This window comes from Drosophila kikkawai, chromosome X (genome assembly GCF_030179895.1).
Source record: "Drosophila kikkawai strain 14028-0561.14 chromosome X, DkikHiC1v2, whole genome shotgun sequence".
Classification (NCBI taxonomy): Eukaryota; Metazoa; Arthropoda; class Insecta; order Diptera; family Drosophilidae; genus Drosophila; species Drosophila kikkawai.
Genome location: NC_091733.1, coordinates 20,917,653 through 20,931,827, shown reverse-complemented (window position 1 = coordinate 20,931,827; position 14,175 = coordinate 20,917,653). Strand labels below are relative to the sequence as shown.

At 45.8% G+C, this 14,175-nt stretch overlaps 6 protein-coding genes across 8 annotated transcripts; 3 read left to right on the top strand and 3 right to left on the bottom strand.

Moving 5' to 3' along the window:
• The first annotated feature begins 244 nt into the window (after positions 1–244).
• LOC108084681 (ribosomal RNA small subunit methyltransferase NEP1) lies at positions 245–1,261 on the top strand. Its single transcript, XM_017181012.2, has 2 exons — positions 245–492; positions 554–1,261. The coding sequence occupies exons 1-2, from the start codon at positions 325–327 to the stop codon at positions 1,142–1,144; spliced, it is 759 nt and encodes a 252-aa protein (XP_017036501.1). The 5' UTR covers positions 245–324; the 3' UTR covers positions 1,145–1,261.
• A 189-nt stretch (positions 1,262–1,450) lies between these two features.
• Positions 1,451–2,578, bottom strand: LOC108084682 (28 kDa heat- and acid-stable phosphoprotein). Its single transcript, XM_017181014.3, has one exon. It carries the CDS (start codon positions 2,371–2,373, stop codon positions 1,720–1,722), a length of 654 nt encoding a protein of 217 aa, XP_017036503.1. The 5' UTR covers positions 2,374–2,578; the 3' UTR covers positions 1,451–1,719.
• Positions 2,579–2,826: 248 nt separating this feature from the next.
• Positions 2,827–4,985, top strand: Arp8 (Actin-related protein 8). The gene is made up of 3 exons (XM_017181005.3): positions 2,827–2,922; positions 2,987–3,563; positions 3,620–4,985. The coding sequence occupies exons 1-3, from the start codon at positions 2,918–2,920 to the stop codon at positions 4,871–4,873; spliced, it is 1,836 nt and encodes a 611-aa protein (XP_017036494.1). The 5' UTR covers positions 2,827–2,917; the 3' UTR covers positions 4,874–4,985.
• Positions 4,979–6,565, bottom strand: Srx (sulfiredoxin). Of its 3 annotated transcripts, XM_017181007.3 has the most exons (5): positions 6,410–6,565; positions 6,029–6,353; positions 5,706–5,846; positions 5,120–5,346; positions 4,979–5,063 (listed from the first exon to the last, which is right to left on the bottom strand). In XM_017181007.3, exons 2-4 carry the CDS (start codon positions 6,257–6,259, stop codon positions 5,131–5,133), a joined length of 588 nt encoding a protein of 195 aa, XP_017036496.1. In that variant the 5' UTR covers positions 6,260–6,353; positions 6,410–6,565; the 3' UTR covers positions 4,979–5,063; positions 5,120–5,130. The 3 variants fall into 3 exon arrangements, with proteins under 3 accessions (XP_017036496.1, XP_017036495.1, XP_017036497.1); XM_017181006.3 differs by having other exon boundaries at positions 4,979–5,346; positions 6,410–6,564; XM_017181008.3 differs by lacking the exons at positions 6,029–6,353; positions 6,410–6,565 and having other exon boundaries at positions 4,979–5,346; positions 5,706–5,911.
• Positions 6,566–7,237: 672 nt separating this feature from the next.
• rho-4 (rhomboid-4) lies at positions 7,238–14,077 on the top strand. Its single transcript, XM_017180981.2, has 4 exons — positions 7,238–7,803; positions 12,009–12,370; positions 12,960–13,302; positions 13,362–14,077. The coding sequence occupies exons 1-4, from the start codon at positions 7,564–7,566 to the stop codon at positions 13,668–13,670; spliced, it is 1,254 nt and encodes a 417-aa protein (XP_017036470.1). The 5' UTR covers positions 7,238–7,563; the 3' UTR covers positions 13,671–14,077.
• LOC108084660 (uncharacterized) lies at positions 10,592–11,858 on the bottom strand. Its single transcript, XM_017180982.3, has 2 exons — positions 11,699–11,858; positions 10,592–11,231 (listed from the first exon to the last, which is right to left on the bottom strand). The coding sequence occupies exon 2, from the start codon at positions 11,227–11,229 to the stop codon at positions 10,690–10,692; it is 540 nt and encodes a 179-aa protein (XP_017036471.1). The 5' UTR covers positions 11,230–11,231; positions 11,699–11,858; the 3' UTR covers positions 10,592–10,689.
• Positions 14,078–14,175: the final 98 nt, after the last annotated feature.

Sequence of the window (14,175 nt, the reverse complement as noted above, 5' to 3'; positions counted from 1 at the left end):
GATGTTAGAGGTGGAGAAACATCGATGTTCGCAATTATCGATGTTTTAAAGTAATACAAAAAATAATTTAAAATATATTAAATTGTTTTAAATAAAATGGTTTTATGTTTGTTTTTATAGCATCGATGTATCTCTAACAAATATTATAATAGATATTAATTTATCGCATTTTTGAAAAGCTATTGATGTATCGCCAAATCGATGGCTTCATCGATATTTTCTCACCTCCACTCCCGTCACTAAATCGGCGCCGCGTGCTCGTTTTGTTTTTGGTTTTCGGGGATTTTGGGACGAATCGGCAGGCTATATCCAATCCTAGACAGCATGGGAGGCCAAGGAAAGGCAATCAACCGGAAACGCAAGTTCGTGGGCCGCAAAGCGGACGACCCAGAGTTCGACTTGGACAAGAAGCAGTTCAAGGTGCTGCACTTGAACGCCAGCGAGAAGCGTCTGATCATCGTCTTGGAGGGCGCTCAACTGGAGACTGTGAAGGTAGGAGATAGACTCCAACTACTGGCCAGAGAGTGCCTTTAACCATCTCAATCCCCTGCAGGTGCACAACCAATTCGAGCTGCTGAACTGCGACGACCACGCGGGCATCATGCGCAAGAACCAGCGAGATCCGGGCAGCTGTCGCCCAGACATCACCCACCAGTGTCTCCTTATGCTGTTCGACTCCCCACTGAACCGCGCCGGTCTGCTGCAGGTGTTCATCCGCACCGAGCACAATGTGCTGATCGAGATCAATCCACAGACGCGCATACCACGCACCTTTAAACGTTTCGCTGGCCTGATGGTCCAGCTGCTGCACAAGTTCCAGATCCGGGCTAACGATTCATCCCGCCGGCTGATGAGCGTGATCAAGAACCCCATTACGGATCACCTGCCCGTTGGCTGCAAGAAGTACGCCATGAGCTTCTCCGGCAAGCTAGTGTCCAACTGTCGGGAACTGGTGCCGCATGGCGAGGAGGGCAGTGCCAGCTACGATGTGCCCGTTGTCATGGTCATTGGTGCCTTTGCCCACGGCGTGCTCAAGACGGACTACACGGAGGAGCTGTTCTCGATTAGCAATTATCCGCTGTCGGCGGCCATAGCGTGCTCCAAACTCTGCTCCGCCTTTGAGGAGGTATGGGGCGTGGTGTAGCGACTAATTATATTACAAGGCTTTTTTTAAATACTATATTCTTAGTTTAGTTTTGTAGTTAGCTAAGGAATTACATTTTGTGCAGATTTGCAATGAAAAAAAAAAGAGTTACTGTGATCCTTTTTCGTTATTTTTTGAAGGTGGTTCCATAGGAATCTGGCATTCCTGCATTATTTACCCCTAAAACAGCACTTCAAGGCTTTGCTCTGAAGATTGTCGGGGGTTTACCTAGTATATCGGCTCGGATTACGCCTCGCTCCCGCTACCTCAGCCCCCTCGGACAGGTTATCAGTCGCTGCAGCGCCATCGTGTATACATCGTGGTTTATTTTTGTATTATTTTGTATAATTCGCAATTACAAAAAGACAGGCATAGAAAACTTGAAGAAATTTTGAATCGGCACGAATCGTGGATCGTGCTACTTTACTTGGTTAATTTACTTATCTAATTGCCATTAGCCCCAGTGGTTGCCATTGCTTTATCGGTTCTGTTCGGTTCGGTTGGGTGAGGGATTAGGATTAGGATTGGGTTTGGTTGGAGAGCATGAGCATTCGCATTCTTTGCCGGCGGTGTGTCTACTTGGCTCCTGGTTTCTTGCCGCCAGCGTCGGCTGCCTTCTTCTCCGCCTCCCGCTTGGCGGCCGCCTCCTCGCGCTGCTGCCGGATGAGAGCCAAACGGGCAAGATCCGCCTTCGCCTCGGTCGTCTTGCCCGCAGCATGGAGCTTCTCGTAACGCTGGCGCGCCTTTTGCTTCTCAATCTGTTCGCGTTCGCGGCGCGACAGCTCCGGCTTGGGAGCACCGCCGCCACCAGCTGGGCCATCGTCCAGCTTGATGGCGGAAAGCTTTTGCGTTGCCTTCTTGGTCACACGGTTGGGATTTTCGATCTCGATCAGGGAAGCCACGCCCTTCTTGGCATCACGCGCCTCCGCCTCGGAGTCTTCCTCGGAATCCTCCTCCGACTCGGACTCGGAGGAGCCACCGGCTCCGCCGGCTGCCCGCTGCTTCTGTCGCTGCGTCGTTTGGCGACTGGCAGCGGCGGCGGGTTTCCGGGCGGTCGATGGCTTTGGTTTTGCTGCGGAGCCGCTGGCTTTGCCGTCCTCCGCATCGCTGTCGCTGCCACTGCCGCTGCCCGACTGGTCGCTCTCCTCCTCGGACTCCTGCTGCAGCTCCTCGGGCGACGTGAAGTGGCGACTGCGGCCCTTGTGGTTGACGAACTTTCCGCGTGGCATGGTGGCTGCTCTGTCTCCTCGCTAGCTCTCTGACTGTGGGTGTCTCCGCTGGCGACTGTTGCGGTGTGTGCTCCTGGCTCCTGGTTGCTCTCCTTGGCGCTCGCTATACTTTCCGGGTCGTCTTTCTGGGCTCGCAAACCAATTAATCACGTTTGCATGCTCTGTCAGTTGCTCTGGAAAACTCAGTGTAGAGCTGGACGAGACGACAACGGCACAATCGATGTATCGATGTTTTCGAAATTTTCAAAAACATCGATGCTTGGGGTATTTATAGATGTATTTAATATTTTAAGGTTATATTCTATTTTATATTTAGCGATAAAAATAAATAGTTAAAGACCTTGGTATTTGCACATTTATAAAAATATATATTATAAAAATATATTATTGCTAATAAAACAAGGAAATAAATAATAGTATCGATGCATCGATCAATAAAGAGTGCCCATCGATAGCTTGTCCACATATCGATTGGTTTAAAAAGAACAAAAGTTTAAATAAACTCTTTAATTGTTGCTTCACGGACCAGGATTCGGACCGAACCATGCAGTAAGTGGTGCCTCACCTAGTATTCCATCAAACCCAACCCCCCATGTGTCGTGTTCTTCCTTAGACGATCTCGCGCCAGCAGCACCAGCAGCGGCCGGCAGCCGGCAACGGCGACAACGCCGGCACAGCAGCGCCAGGTGCAGCCTTTGGAGGCGCCCAAGATCATCGTGATCCATCCGGGATCACAGCATTTACGCATTGGCCGGGCGGCAGACCTAAATCCTCTGACCCTGCTCCATGCGGTGGCTTACCGGCGGCGACAGAAGGAAGGCGACTGGCCGCACCATGATCCCCTGCTGCCGCCGTTGGACAACATCAATCCCGCCCGGCTGCAGATGGAGTTTGAGGAGCAGCGCCTGGCCGTGTCGCGCATCCTGCAGCACTGCGTCGTGGACGAGAAGAACCGGCTGCGCGTGGCCACGCCTCCGCAGCAGCTGGCCCACTTCAATAGGAGCAGTATGGCTGAGAAGGTGCCGCCGCCGCAGCCCGAGGAGCAGCCGTGGCTGGACCGCGAGGCGCTGGCCCTGTTCGATGACCAAATCCTGCGGCTAAGCGCCTTCGAGGCTCGCGACTACGACATCCACTTTCCCATACAGAGGGGCGAGCTGAATGTGCACAAGGAGAAGGGTGGATCACTGCAGGTGTGTCCAGTTCCTGTAACTTAACTCCTTAAATAACAAGCTTCCCCTTTTCACAGGCCAATCTGCAGCATATGGAGCGCATCTGGGCCTACGCCTTGGAGACCCGCCTGAAGATACCGTTGCGCGACCTGGGCACCCACTGTGCCGTCCTCGTGGTCAACGATGTCTATGTGCGGCGGCATCTGCGCGAGTTCATGACCCTGCTGCTGCAGCGACTGGGCTTCCGGTGCTGCTTCCTCGTCCAGGACAGCGTGGCCTCCACCTATGGCGCCGGCATTGGCTACGGCTGTGTGGTGGATATCGGTGCCCAGAAGACCTCCATTGCCTGCATCGAGGATGGGATTTCGCAGATGGATGCCAGGGTGAGGCTAAACTACGGCGGCGGTGATCTCAACCAGGTGCTGCTTATGCTGCTGCGCAAGTGCGGCTTTCCCTACCGCGAATGCAATGTCCAGGACAGCTATGTGGATGCCCATCTGCTGGACGAGCTGAAGGAGAAGTTTTGCCATTTAAATGCCAGTGTTTGTGGCGCCCAGGAGAAGCACTTTAATTTGCGCAAGCAGAATGGTCAGTGGCTAAGGTACACACTTCAAGTGGGTGACGAGGCCATCATGGCCCCTTTGGCCCTCTTCCACACCGAACTGCTGAACATTACGGGCCGCACGAGAGCCGTGTGCACGCAGCAGGCGCCCCAAGAGCAGTACGACTGCGAGGACTGCTTCGATGCCGAGTATCTGAAGGAGACGGGCAGAAAGAACGGTGTCCGGGCGGGCGACACTAGTTTGCCGCTAGCTCTGGCTCCCAATTCCTCTGTGCCGCGGCCTCCCCAGCTGCCCGTGACCGCCGACGATGAAGAGCTAATAGTTGTGGACCAAGAAGAAGGCAACTGCAACTCCCAGTCGCAGCCTCAGCAGCAGCAGCAACAGTCGTCGGCAGGCCAGAACAGGGACTGCTATCACAACAATCTGGGTCAGGTATTGCCCCTGGATCAGGCCATTATCCAAGCCATCAACCGGCTGCCCAACTTTGAAACCAAACGCAAGATGTTCAACTCCATTCTGCTGGTGGGCAGCAGCGCCAAGTTGCCCGGACTGCCGGCCTGGCTGGAGCATCGGATTAGCCAGCAGATGCTGCCCAGCGGCATTGAGGTGAATGTCTTTATCAAGGGCATGGACGCCGGCATGGTGGCGTGGAAGGGAGCGGCCATTATGTCCGTGCTGGAGAGCGCCCGGGAGCTGTGGATATCGCAGCACGACTGGCAAAAATATGGACTGCGAATACTCAGGGAGAGATCGCCCTTTTTGTGGTGAGCAAGACACTCCCTCTCCTCCTCCTGCCAGCTAGGATTTTCGAATAATTTTAGGGAATTTGTAAATTAGGCTGAAGAAGCGTAGAAATCCATAAAACTCCAAGTATTTATGTTTTTTTAAGGCACTTGTATTTAATCTTAGAAGCTTATATTTATATTTAAGGCATTTATATTTAGAATCCAGCGATAAGCTTGAAATAAAGGTAAAAAAAATAACGAAAACAAAGAAAACATTGCACAAACATACATAGATAAGGCTTAGGCCAGGTACTTGGGCGCACTGGAGCCCATGTAGTGGTAGAGATCCCCCAGGGTGGAGCGCACCAGCTTGGCCTTGATGGTTTCCCGCTGGAGCCGCTTGTAGGCCTCGAACCGGTGGCAGCCGCCGAAGCTGAAATAGTAGTCGCCGCCCTCGCTGCCCGTTATCCACAGCAGATCGATGGGTGGCACCTCCTCCGCCTCGCTTTCTTCGTGCTGTGTTCCAAGGAGAGGGAGATGGAGAGAGTTAGAGAGAGCATTTCACAGGAAAGGCAAGAAGGAGATGGAGAGTTAGAGAGAGCATTTCCACAGGAAAGACAAGAAGGAGATGGAGAGAGTTGGAGAGAGCATTTCACAGGAAAGACAAGAAGGAGATGGAGAGAGTTAGAGAGCATTTCACAGGAAAGGCAAGTCATCGGAAATGGCAATCGATAGCAAAAATCCTGTATTTTGGCTCTTTGCAGCTTTAGTTAGTTAGTCAAGTTAAAGTTTACAGCTAAACATTATTGATAATGTTCATTCTAATTTCTAATCAACTCCATTAACCCTTGCCCCCGCACCCACACTCCACTCACCTTTATGGTTTCCATTAACGATGCCACTTTCTGCTCGTCCAGGACGGAGGGTATTGGCCGCTTGATCACACTCATAGGTACATGGTGAATCTCCGCAATTCCGGCCGAATGCACTGTGGTGTCCATGGTGCTGTGGTTAGTCTGGCGATCAACAAAAACTTCTTTCAGTTAAGTTGTGAAATTTCACACCAGCCAGACAGCAACAAAAACAACGGTTATTGTTATCGGTGTTGCGGGCAGGGTTGCCACCCACGCCCCCACACACATACACTCAAACCGCGAATTTGTGGCTGCCACAAACCGAAAAGGAAAGGAAAACTTACTGGGTTTGGGCAATGTCTCTGGAGGATCGGTCTGATTCCGGTGGCGCGTCTGCTCGCCTGCCGTACAAACTGGCTAATGAACGCCATGGCAGCCAGCGTTAAATATTTCGGAGCGCGGCGGCGGCGTTGAAACTTGTTTTGCGTATGTGTGTACGTACATTTACCGCTATATGTTTTGCTGCACTCTTCGACAGCGCCCCCCGCGAGCCACTTGTTGTTTGTTTTTTGCATAATCAAGGGGCGACCACACCCCCTGCGTCTTCAGCCCACTCAGTGGCCCCCATAAACAAATGCACGCACACAATTATAACGGGGCCAGTATTGCCTTGCGATAAAAGCAAATGAAAACGAAATTCAAAATAAGGAATACATCATACATACATATAAAGGTGCCTGGAGAGGGGCAGGAGGAGGCCGGTGGTGGGCTGCTCTGGCGAAAATACTGTGAACTTGCATACTCTTGGCTCTGATTAGCGTCGCAGAAATTAAAATGTGTAATCTACGGTGACAACTCTTGCTGCTTGTTTTGCTCCCTCGCCTATCAGAAGCCAGATAAATATGCGCCGCAATTCGAGGGGGGCAAAGTTTGAGGAGCAGCTGCCTGATACGGGGGGATACCAGCAGATCTTGCCTCTGTTTTGACTGCCAAAAAACAAGTTGATTTTGCATATTTCGGGAATAAAATGCAAGTCCAAGGAACTTGAACCTGAACCTGTTTCAAATTTTTGAAAATTACGCCAAACAACGGGCAGTTGGCAGCACTGACCAACCGCGAGAGTTTTACAACACTGCACAATTTGAATTTTCAAAATCTGTCGGTTATTTCGGCTCAAGATTTTTACAGAAATTAAAGAAACTTTCGTTTGAGGTACCGTGCTTTCTATTGGGTAACAGGAGTCAGAGTACTAGGCTTAAATTCCAAAAATTACAAATGTATTTAAATCTAGTATTTTTTTTACTATTATTTTCCGTTCATTAGTTCAGGAACGAGTTCCTTGCTGGTTCCATTTTGACGCTTCATATGTATAATAAAATAAAAATTGTAATTAATGTATGTAAAATGATTCAAAATAATTTGAAATTTTCCAAGGGGGCCAACATGTTGACTTTTTTCATTTTCTTGCCTATTTCCAGTATATACTGCTCCCTGTTTCGGTATGTTTCCGCGATCCCGTTGGTATTTCAGCCACGGTCCGAAAACGGTCCTCGGTTGTTAGTTGTTGGTCAGTTGTTTTTCGCGCTTTGTTTTTTTTCACCGTCGCGACACGGCATTTTCGTTGGGCCAAGTCAAGACAAGCGGCGTCCATTTCGACCACTTTTTATGGCCCGCAGTTCTTAATCTTATCGGGACACAAGACGCGGGCGATGAGTCGAAGCACAGAGTGTAATTGAATTTCGGCTAACGGTTTCGGTTTCGCTTTCGATTGCGGTACTTTTCAGTGTGCAGATCTCGGGATTAGTTTGTTTCGTTTTTGTGTCTGTGTGTGTGTTGTTTCTGCCCACCGATCCCGGCCAGAACCGACCTCTAGTGAACCATGCCCGTGAAAACTGTGAACCGCCAGCAGAGCCAAACTCCCGCCCAGCAGCTGCAAATGCAGCAGCAGCGGGACGTGGAAAATGGCCTGTACCCCACCATTCCCCCCGAGCGACGTTCGCCCCCCGCGCGACCACCGACACTGCGCCAGGACACCATCGACATGGAGGAGATCCCGCTAAACCAGACCCACTCCCAGGAGCCGGAGGATCGGCGCAAGATGCGCGAGATATTCGACAAGGTACAGTGGCAAGTTCCCCTTTTTGATAAAATTCCGCGAAAACTGCACAAAATGCACAACTGTAATTAGAACACCCGGCCCGAACTCGCAACACACACACATGCACACACGTACGCTTCGCTTAGCGGTGAATGAAGTTGCTTGTGTTTTTGGCTCTGTCTGTCCGTCTTCTTCTCGCCCTTGGTGAAAGTTGCCTTTGGCGGTGAATCATCTGCTAGCATCGATCCGCTAGTGCTGTGCTCCTCGCACTTCCTAGAAGAAGAGAAAAATAAGACCCCACCTTAACCCATTAGCGGGCACCGGTCGAGGAAGGGGACACACGCACACGCTCCTTGAAAAAAATTGTATTTTAATTAACGGTAACTCGGTAGGGAAAAAGCAACCCCCGAAAAACACAACTCGCAAAACGGAGAACAGTTCACCTAAAATTAACTGATATTTAGTCTTATTATTTTTTTTTTCTAGGGTTTTTATTTTAAAACTATTTAAAAAGAAGCTTGATTTCTTATAAGGTTTAATTTGAGATCTTTTTATTTTATATTACACATATTATAATATTTTTGATATTTTTTTCTTTTATACATCTCGAATGGATACTTAGTTGTACTTTATAAACTAGTAAATGAAAAATAAACTTGCAGTCCTTCTTTTTCAAGTGCAAAGTCTAAAGCCATACTGTGTCTTTAATTATTTTTATTTTTTTGGCGTCATTTTTAAAAACGTGACTTTTTCAGACTTGGCAAATAAGGAATTTGTTCTCTAAAATAATTTCAAAAATAAACTATATTTTAAATATTTGAATTCCTTTCAAAATAACATTCCTTACTGCTTACTTCCACGTCGTTGAAATATTTTTAAATAATAAATTCCAGTTGTTTTTATTTTTTGATAGGGCTTAACCCATCACTGGCCCCCCTGTCACTCATTTTTGCACCTCATGTGTGTGTCAGCATTATGTTTTTACGAGCTACCCATTTTATTTTAACTTTTTTTTTAGCTGCACTCTGTTTTCTTAACATTGAAAACTCTGGCAGTGAGTTTTCTTATCGTGACAGAGGGGCGGCGAATAAAAAAAAAAAGAAACACAAATAACCGGTTATAAATTATTGTTTGCTCGCTTTGAGTTCTGTCTTCGCTTCTCGCGTGTGTGTTGCCGTCTGTCTGTCTCTGTGAGTGTGTGTGGCGTGGCGTTAGTCACTTAACCCCTCACTGACCACCCACCGCCCACCTGTTGGCATTGGGGATTTACTGGCTAATTTCTGGATCTCTGAGAATTCGGAGAAATATCTTTATGCCGGTCCCAAGGGTTCCATAATTCGTATTCCCATTGGAATGCAGAGAGCGTTCAATGGCCCTGCGGCCACAACCAGTTGTTGTTTTTCTGCTGTGCTGTTAATTAACGCAAATGAAATAGAGTCTCTGGGGGGGGGAGCGGCTACTTGATTAGCATACTTTCCAAAATTCGATCTAATTCTATAGCCGCCTGGAAATCGGACACATTCCTGTGTTCTGGCTCCTCTTTGCTGCTCGCAATCTTATCTCGTCGCTGGTTCTGTTGCTCCAAACATTCAAGCTTCCATTCAATAGTCGCAATCTATCCATGATATAACTAAAATACACATGGAAACAGCACTATTATGTGGAGTTCTTGAGCATACCACCAATGATTTGGGATATAGAAAAGATATAATGATAAGTGTGATATTTTTAAGCTATAAAATAACATCGTTTAGGCAGGAGAATCATTAGGTATTTTGGGGAACCACGCCTTTTTTTTTTTTTTTTTTTTGTAAAAGAGCATATTCTCTTGTAAATGCTATAATAAATCCAAATAATATTAGGTTTTTTTGATATGTCAGAGATAAGCCAGTGCTTTGCCTTTTATTTCTTGATATGAACCTGAATACCACTCGCTAGATGATATATATATTTTTTTTCTGGAGTGACTGCAATAATTAACAGGTGACTAAGCTTCAATCCTCCTTCCCAGACTAAGCGCTTATCGTATGAAATGGATGACAGGGTATGGATGGGTGCTCTATAAGTGACTTTATCTAATTTTCCACAGTGCTGCATGCATATATAGCATATAAGCATATAATATATATATCTATATAGTCGACAGTCAGATCTCTCTGCGAACATAAACATTTGCGGGGGGTTTGCTTGCCTTTGTCTTTGTCTTTGCCAGTTTCTGTCACTTGTTCTGGGAAAACATTTAATAATAAAATTAGATAGACTGTCTTATGTCCTAAAATATTTATAATTAATGATAAAGTCATACTTTTGCCTAAGAAAATCTTCGTTTCAGTCATATTCGTAACATTTCTATGCAAGGTCAGTGGTCATCTTATCTGAAATAGTATTGTTTTTTTATGGCTTACAAGGCTATCAAGAACGTTATCCATATATGGGGCTGTAAATAATGATTTTGGAATTGAGAAACTAAACTCTGATTATTATTAATTAAACTGCTGACTAAATGGGAGAATATATTAAACGAAATTATTCCAGGGAAAGGAAGTTAAATATTTAAAAGTAAGTAAGTAAAATCTTAAGTCACTCCAACTTGTGCACTTTCCTATCGTTTCAATGATTGTGCAACTATAGTCACAGCCAATGAGTTTCGCTTTGTTTTCGATTAGCCCCGTTTTTGGCCAGAGCCAAGTTTCTCGTTTGGATCCGTTGCATTCCTGGCCTTTTATGGCCACAATTACCTCACATGCCACAACATTTGTTGCAAGCTGAGGCAACCCTCTAGACAAAAATCAATCAAGAGACGAGAATCTGTAGCTTCTGTCTATATATTTTCGATAAAAGCTATCTCACTTGGAGGTCTGAAATTTCCACTGTATAATTTAGTTTGAGTCTGGTCTATGTGTGAATTCAGAGATCGGCTTCGGAGGATGGATCAAAGTAGCCGGAATTATTGACTTCCTCGAAATCCTGACTGCCCAGCAACCCCAGCTGCGGCCCCTTCTCCTGCAGTTCCCTCATCAGCTTCAGTTCCTGCTCCAAATGCCGGCGCAGTCGCATCCGAAGGCGCAGGCGCATTTGATGCCGCGAACGCTTGGGACTACCCAGCTGGCGGATCAGCTTGGTCATGGCCATGCCCGTTGTGCTAAAACGCCAAGGACGTTGCTGCTGCTGTTGTTCTTGGGGTCGAGTTATCTTCCGTTTGGTTTTTAATCGGTTGGGATATTTGGTAGCCTGGTCCTTGGCTGTGATGAAACTCACCGCCACCAAGACAATGGTAATGGCCAGGTAGATTGCCATTACGGTGACAAAGCCGGACGACTCCTGCAAGGCATCTTCTTCTTGGTTCTTCGCCGACGACGGCGGGGAGCAATCGGAGGATGCCGTTGCCGCTGGTAACCAGCCCAGCACGCTGGTGACATAGCGGGTCATCTGAGATAGTTGGGCCATCTCTGGGGAGGTTGAAAAGTTATATATTTCTATAGCTTTGCTTTTATTTGTTTTTAAAACTAAATTCTAGTCTGGGCCGAGTATTTGTGTACATTTAAATTCTGCAGAAAATAGACTGCAGGAAGTCTTAAAAGTCTCAAGTTCAAGTTATGCATCATCTAGAATCATAAAAATATCGAATTTCCATTTTACAGGGAACAAAATCTGATTATTGACTGTTTAATCTGGACTCTAACTAAATATATATATATTTTTTTTTAATTATAATTATATTTTATTTATTTCTAAGAAAAAATGATATTAAAAGGTTGGCTTATGTTTAAAAAGTTTAATTCTGATAATTTTAGGCTTGAGTTCGAAACATATTTATTAAAATTATCTTAAAATAAAAACAAATTGTATGGCGCTATGCATCTTGTTTGTTGTATGGTATTTAATTGAGAGCTTTTAAATTCAAAGTAAAACTTACTTCTTCCGATTCCTGACTTGGCTAGGTGGCGGTATAAATCGTTGCCTTGAACGGGGCCCTATATCTGAACTGGGATGGATGTCAGATTAATATAGATCCCTTATGACACTTTACTCCATGACAGACTGGGTTTCATGGCCAACTGACATGAAAGGTTATACACAAAAATCCTTCTTAGTATTTGCTGCCGAATAAGTCACGAATTTAAATGATCTCAATAAACATATATAACTTTCGGTTTACTATTAAGACATTCTCACAAGATATTTACCATATAAAATATATTATTAAAAGTTTTTAATATTTACAGCACGACTCCGATAGAGATGGCCTCATCAATACCCATGAGCTGAAGGAGCTAATCTCTGACGGCTACTGCCGGGACATACCCGCCTATATTTCCGCACAGATCTTGAAGCGCAGCGACCAGGATAACGATGGCCATCTGGACTTTGAGGAGTTCTATAGTATGTCGTTGCACCACAAGTGGATGGCACGCAACTTGCTGGCCCGCTACTGTCGCTATGTGGTGCCGCCACCCAAGCCACTGGAGGGTGATGAACCCGATGGCGCCTACGAGAAACAGATGTCCATTTGCCCGCCGCCGCTCACCATGGTCATCTTCTCGATTATCGAGATTATCATGTTCCTCGTGGACGTCATACACTTTCAGTGAGTACGGCCTCAATGTTTCGTAGAATTTTAAATGCAAACTATTGAAGATATATGATATCATAGGGAAGCTTAAGTCGGAAAACTATGACTTTTTTTCAGTTGAATTTATGGCTGCATTGTTTTAAGTAGTATTGAGTTTCCCAAGCCTCTGGGACATGGATAAACAGATATGTATATTTAGATATATATATATATACATATATATGTATATGATAAATAGGTGATTAAGACTGTTTTCCCGAAGGGTATTTTAATTTTAATCAGAGGCTAGTAACTCTGTGAAGGAGTCATATCCGACCCTATAAATTATATAAATTCTTGATTCTAGCCATGTCGGGAAATAAAAAAATTGTTGATCAATTTTTTCAAAATTTGATAAGGATTAAAATATTCAAAAATGATCAACATTTAAAATTGTTTAAAATATAAAATTCAGTATGTAGATTTATTAAACTATTACAAATTAGCTCACAACTGTTTCCCACATTGAATTTTATGGATTTTTGGCTTAGGTATTACATTTTTAAGCTTTACTTTTCCCAAAAATTATTCATAAATATTTAATATTTATTTTACCTTCCACCAGGGACGACCCCAATCACCAGGACAACATTGGGGAGAGCACCAGCGGTCCGGCAGCGACACTGTTCATCTACAATCCCTACAAACGCTACGAGGGCTGGCGCTTCGTCAGCTACATGTTCGTCCACGTGGGCATCATGCATCTGATGATGAACCTGATTATCCAAATATTCCTGGGCATTGCCCTGGAGCTGGTGCATCATTGGTGGCGCGTGGCGCTGGTCTATCTGGCCGGCGTTTTGGCTGGCTCCATGGGCACCTCGCTGACCAGTCCGCGCATCTTCCTGGCCGGAGCATCCGGAGGAGTGTATGCCTTGATTACAGCGCACATAGCCACGATTATAATGGTGAGACAGCACCAAAGATCATAGAAGTTATACATTTAACACGTTTCCTTATCCCACAGAACTACTCGGAAATGGAGTACGCCATTGTCCAGCTGCTAGCCTTCCTTGTCTTCTGCTTCACCGATCTGGGCACCTCGATATATCGCCATTTGACCGATCAATACGATCAGATCGGTTATGTGGCGCATTTGTCCGGTGCCGTGGCTGGATTGCTGGTGGGCATCGGAGTGCTGCGCAATCTGGAGGTGCGGCGCTGGGAGCGCATCCTCTGGTGGGTGGCCGTCATTGTCTACTTTGCCCTGATGACCACCGGGATTATTATACACATCTTTGTGCCCGACTACTTTCCCAAACAGGAGTACAACTAGTACTAGCCCAGACCCTTAGCCCTAGCCCTAGCCTAGACCATGTCCAAAGTGCACTTCGAGCGCTGCAGGCGTAATTTATTATCTTACTCCTTGCCATGGCAGAGCCTCACGCACAGTGCAGTGCAGTGTACTTCGTATTTATATCTATATCTACATATATATATATTTTTGAATATATATTCTCTCGATCCACATGACGCAACGAAATGTGGCAGCTGCATTTGTCTTGTACATTTCGCCAACTATATTTTTTTTCTACTCTTACACTGAACAACAAACAATAATAACGTGGAGATACTTTTTAAAGCCAGTGTACTGTACTGTATATTTTTGGAGATTTATTTTTAAGATTTTATATTTAAATGCAATAAAAAAAAGAACACAAACTTTTTGTATGGAAAAAGAAACTGAGAAATATTCTGAGGGGGAAAATCTAAAAATAGGGGATCCTCTTTATCCTCTTCAATCTTTGTCCTTCGGGGTACGTAAGTTCATAATTTCCATT